Source organism: Pygocentrus nattereri, chromosome 29 (assembly GCF_015220715.1).
Source record: "Pygocentrus nattereri isolate fPygNat1 chromosome 29, fPygNat1.pri, whole genome shotgun sequence".
In the NCBI taxonomy this organism is placed as follows: Eukaryota; Metazoa; Chordata; class Actinopteri; order Characiformes; family Serrasalmidae; genus Pygocentrus; species Pygocentrus nattereri.
This window is the reverse complement of record NC_051239.1, coordinates 2,360,715-2,366,466: the sequence shown is the minus strand read 5'-3', so window position 1 is coordinate 2,366,466 and position 5,752 is coordinate 2,360,715. Positions and strand designations below refer to the sequence as shown.

At 41.6% G+C, this 5,752-nt stretch overlaps 1 protein-coding gene across 1 annotated transcript; it reads left to right on the top strand.

The window, feature by feature from the left end:
- Positions 1–2,636: 2,636 nt before the first annotated feature.
- LOC108412119 lies at positions 2,637–4,374 on the top strand. The gene is made up of 4 exons (XM_017684021.2): positions 2,637–2,763; positions 2,880–2,933; positions 3,205–3,746; positions 3,917–4,374. The coding sequence occupies exons 1-4, from the start codon at positions 2,711–2,713 to the stop codon at positions 3,985–3,987; spliced, it is 720 nt and encodes a 239-aa protein (XP_017539510.2). The 5' UTR covers positions 2,637–2,710; the 3' UTR covers positions 3,988–4,374.
- Positions 4,375–5,752: the final 1,378 nt, after the last annotated feature.

Here is a 5,752-nt window from a genome sequence, read left to right as displayed (position 1 = left end):
CAGCAGCTTCTTTGGTAGATTCCTTTTTTGAAAGGAATGCAAATGAAAGCATGCAAAGTTTCATTTGAATTGATCGCCATAAGCTCCAGCCTCTTGACCTGACTTGACTTGAAAACACTTCATCTAGTGCATATTTATTAACATTTCTTCATAAGCTTCTATGATTGAAATAAAATAAATACAATGACTTCAAAGTACACGTCTCATTTACAACCCCAATTCCAGTGAAGTTGGGACGTTGTGTAAAACATAAATAAAAACAGAATACGATGATTTGCAAATCCTTTTCAACCGATATTCAACTGAATACACTACAAAGACGAGATATTTAATGTTCAAACGGATAAACTTTATTGTTTTCTGCAAATATTCACTCATTTTGAATTTGATGCATCTCCGTCTACAAGTGCAGGTTAAAACTCTGCCATGCAAAGCGAAGCCAGATATCAACACCACCCAGAAACGCCGCCGGCTTCTCTGGGCCGAGCTCATCTGAGATGGACTGACGCAGAGTGGAAAAGTGTCCTGTGGTCTGACGCGTCCACATTTCACACTGTTTCTGGAAATCACGGACGTCGTGTCCTCCGGACCAAAGAGGAAAAGGACTGTTGGATTGTTATCAGCACAAAGTTCAAAAGCCAGCATCTCTGATGGTGTGGGGGGGTGTTAGTGCCCATGGCAGGGGTAACCTGCACATCTGTGAAGGCCCCATTAATGCTGAAAGGTACATGCAGGTTTTGGAGCAACATCTGCTGCCATCCAAGCAGCGTCTTTTTCAGGGACGTCCTGCTTATTTCAGCAAGACGATGCCAAGCCACATTCTGCACGTGTTACAACAGCGTGGCTTCGTAGTAAAAGAGTGCGGGTACTAGACTGACCTGCCTGCAGTCCAGACCGTCTCCCATTGAAAATGTGTGGCGCATTATGAAGCTCAAAATACGACAGCGGAGACCCCCGGACTGCTGAGCAGCTGAAGCTGGACATCAAGCAGGAATGGGAAAGAATTCCACCTACAAAGCTTCAACAATCAGTGTCCTCAGTTCCCAAACGCTTATTGAGTGTTAAAGGAAAGGTGATGTAACACAGTGGGAAACACGCCCCTGTCCCAACTTCTTTGGAACGTGTTGCAGGCATCAAATTCAAAATGAGTGAATATTTGCCAAAAACATCAAAGTTTATCCGTTTGAACATTAAATATCTCGTCTTTGTAGTGTGTTCAGTTGAATATCGGTTGAAAAGGATTTGCAAATCATCGTATTCTGTTTTTATTTATGTTTTACACAACGTCCCAACTTCACTGGAATTGGGGTTGTAAATCTAAAACATTACAATTATATTAATGTTCCAAAATTGCACAGGAAATATGGAAAATTTGACTTAATTCCATCTTCAGGAGTTGTAATATACTGTAGTCTCTGGCCATTAGAGGAATCATCAGCATCTAATGCAAATACTGACCTCAAACATACTTATAGTTATTGGCTTTGCAATATCTGTCATGCAGCAAAGAAACTCTCTGCATGTTATGCTGTACACTGAGCCGGACACGTTTACAAATACACGCCCTACTGCCGTTCTGTAAATCACCAGAGTTCAAAAACGTGTGTTTTTATACTGAAATGTTTTTGTTTATTATCTAAATCTGATCTCAGAACAACATTGGAGTCTCAAGGTCAATAATATTTAAAGGTCTTGCCGTTTTAGCCGAGTTTAAGTGCAAGCTGGGAATCAATCAGTTCAGCCTGGCCTATTCTGACGCAATGGGCCATAAATCTGTGAATGATCCTTCGATCGCGACCAAATGTTTTCTAAACATTGTCAATAAACAGCTAGCATATGACATTTGGCTTAAATCAGCTTAAATGGGCTCTTACAGTGTTCAGTATACAGCACTGTTCAGTATACAGCACTGTTCAGTATACAGCACTGTTCAGTATACAATGTCAGCATTTGCAGTTGAAAAAAGATGGAAAATAACATTCTTGCAAATTCTTGAGCTTTAATCAACTATTTGCGAGGTCAAAGAGAAATAATTACTAAAAACATTGCGACTTTTAGGCACAGTGTGACTGGATGATTGGAATAAACTGGTGTGACTTGGCTTAAAAGGCGAAAAATACATCAATAATTGTGAAACAAGTGTGCAAAATGACAAACTCAGGCTGTATTATGATTTAATTTTCAATTATAGTACTCAATAGTCACAATAATCGCAAGGTGGGAACTATTTTCCAAAATGGAGCTTGGTTCCTCGCTGCTCTGTACCAACAAATTGTGTCAAAAAACATCTCAGAAAGTCTTAAAAAAAAAAAAAAAAGAAAAAAAAGTGATCTTAATTTTAAAAAAGGACATCTTTCTTAAAAATGCATCCATCTGCTGTCTTCTACGACCAGAGGCCACCACATTGTCCTCATGGTGCTTGGACCTCAGTGATTCCCATTGGTGGCTATATTTGATATATTTTCCTTGTTTTTCCACCAGTCGTACAGTGAGTACAGTAATTACAGCATCAGTTATATTTCTATAATTTAAACATTTTTCACTTTAAATGGTGATAGGATGCTATGCAGGCATAATGGGAAACTACATTTCCCAGAAGCCTATAAAGGAGGTTAGGAAGGAAGTAGGAGAGAGGACAGTTCAGTTGGTTGTTGTACCTTAAGAGTAAAGTACAGAGTGGAACTCAACTACGCCAGTCAAGGTCTAAAACATGGAAAAGGGTGGACGTGAATGGTGTGAAGCCAAAACGCGTGAAGCCAAACGGTGAGACACCTCATTGTTCAGAGCAGCACTTTATACATGCAGTACATTCAGTTATGGTTGAGATGCAAGAACATTGCAGTGTTCCACATAATAACTCTCACATTTTTCTCCTGGAGGACGATGGGAGTTGGGCCGCCCAAACGGAGTGACTGCTCAGTGGACGTGGAAAGGTACAGCTGAACCTGTTACTGTGAACCTATTTGCATTCCAGCATTGCATTTTTAATGAAACCAAATGAAATAAGATTAGATTTTTCAGAGAGTAAACAGTTTAGTGAGATATGAGACAACAGTCCTCTGGGAAAGATACTACAGACCCCACAACACTGTTAAACATGTTTACAACAGGGGTAGATGGTTAAACGGATTGGTTTAATAATATGTTGTGCCAAATGGACATAATCACACAGTTCATTTAATATTCAAGTGTAATCTCTGACAGGGTACCATCACCTGCATTTAGCTACTCATCTACAGCGAGTGGCCAGTCACACGAAGAGCCCATCAATTTCAACCAGCTTCATCAAGGTAAAAATATAATACTGTCGATAGAAAGTCGCATTTGCAAGTTTGAGAAGCTATGGTTATCCCCAGACCAGAGGATACAGAACCTGGCTCTAAGGGAAAAGAATCTGGCAGAAAAGCAAGACCTTAGGTTAAAGAACATGGATCTCAGAGAACAGAACCTGGACCTGAGGGAAAAGAAGCTGGTAGAAAAGCAGAACCAATGGGAAAAGAACATGAACCTGAGGGAAAAGAACCTGGTCGAGAAGACGAACCAGAGGGAAAAGGACCTGGACCTGAGGGAAAAGAACCTGGCCCAGAGAGAAAAGAAGCTGGCAGAAGAGCTGGACCAATGGGAAAAGAACTTGGATCTTAGAGAACAGAACCTGGCTAAGAATGAGAACTGGAAGGAAGAGAACCTGTACTGTACAACAGGGCCGAATGACCTGAGCCAACCTAAATACAACACACCTACAACAGGTGAGTGACAAACGGTTAAATGATCTACCAGATAAATATAAACTATGAGTTTTTCATAGGTTCAGATTTCACTGTAAGACTTGTGAAGGCCGAGTTTCGTCCTCAGCAGTGGAGTTTTCCAGTGTATTCAGTGCCACATCAGTCACACTCTGAACGTTGTTTCTCTTCAGGGCCGGATACCAAGACGGGGCGCTATGTCTCTGAGGATATTTATGGAGCCTATATGGTTAGAACCCAGTGAACTGAGCCTCTGAAAGGACAGCAGGTTTGATGTTTATGGGTTTGGGTTGGACACAACACAAAGATGTAAAGCACTGATACACAATTCTACATATAATTTACAATATTCTCACTAGCAGAGAGTTTCTCTGCCAATTTGTAATAGAAAGTCTGTTTTCTGAGGAAATCATGGGGATAAAAGCTGACAGATGATCTCACTGGGCGCTGTGTGTGATCTTCATATTATTATTGTTTTTATAGGTCTTTTTGTTGGGCATGCAGAATAAACAGAAATCGATGTTCTTGTTTTAACAACGATCATTTTACAGTTGTTATCAGTCTTGTTAGTGATGTATGCAGCCAATATGTTGTGTTGAATACTCAAATAAAAAGCTCCTCTTGTACTGCAGCATGTCATGGAATACTGTTCCTAAATCCAGTAAATCACATTACAGGTACTCAGTGCAGGCCTACTCAAAAACCAGTTCCTCTCTGTTTCTAACAGTCAATAAACGGACCCGGAGCCGTTCTGGCCCGTCTCCTGCTCTTCTTTATTCTGTTTAGCCTCGTCTCGTTTCAGGGACTGTGGAACGGCAATCCCAACTTGCCTGAGCAAAAGTCCACTGACTACACCCGTGTTGTAAAACTGCTGACTTGAACCCTTTGGTCAAACCTTCATATATTTTATGACCTGTTGTTGGACTTTGTCCTTCGCCGTTTCAGTTGCAAACACTTTTGATTTCATATCTGGAAGTGTAATGTGGCACACTTAGCCAGATGCTCACGGTTAAAAGGTGGAAAAGAGGCTTTACTTGTTTGTCCACAATTCACAACCATAGACCAAAAACAGATAAAGGTCAGATCCAGTGTGAGGAGACAATAAACAAGCATCAGCCCAAGCAGCCAAAATCCAAACAGAGAACAGGCGAAGTCAAAAAATACAAACAAAGGGTCAGAAAGACATGAAGTCAGAACATAGATAAGAACACTCAGTAGCTGCATATAATATAGCACATAATCTACACTCAGCGCCCACTTTATTGCTTGTTAACACAGATAGCAAATCAGCCAATCACACGGCTGCAGCTCACTGCATTCAGGCCTGTAGAGGTGGTCAAGACGACTTGCTGAAGTGCAGACCGAGCATCAGAACGGGGAAGAAAGGGGATTTAAGGGGCTTTGAACGTGGCGTGGTTGTTGGTGCCAGATGGGCTGGTCTGAGTATTTCAGAAACTGCTGATCTGCTGGGATTTTCACACACAACCATCTCTAGGGTTCACAGAGAACGGTCCGAAAAAGAGGAAATATCCAGTGAGCGGTCAGTCGTGTGGACGAAAATGCCTTGTTGATGTGAGAGGTCAGAGGAGAATGGGCAGACTGGTTCCATATGATAGAAAGGCAACAGGAACTCAAATAACCAACCAGAATCTCTGAGGAACGTTTCCAACACCTTGTTTAAAGTCTGACTTGAAGAATTAAGACAGTTCTGAAGGAAAAAAAGGGGGTCCAGCCTTTTACTAGCAAGGTGTACAGATCTCCTGAGCCTTACCCATCAGCTTGCACTGCAGTAAGAGAGACCAGACATCTCTAGGCCAGTAGCAATACTTTCAAATACACCTCAGCTTCCTTGAAAGGCAGGACCAAGGCAATGTGTTTAGTCTCTTCAAATGCAGGTGGGCTAATAGCAGAAGGTGGAAGAGCAGAAGCCACTAATAAAGTGGCAGGTGAGTGTATAAAAGAGTGGGTTGATCAAAACACCGGGCCTCGCTCCCCAGCATCCTGCCAAG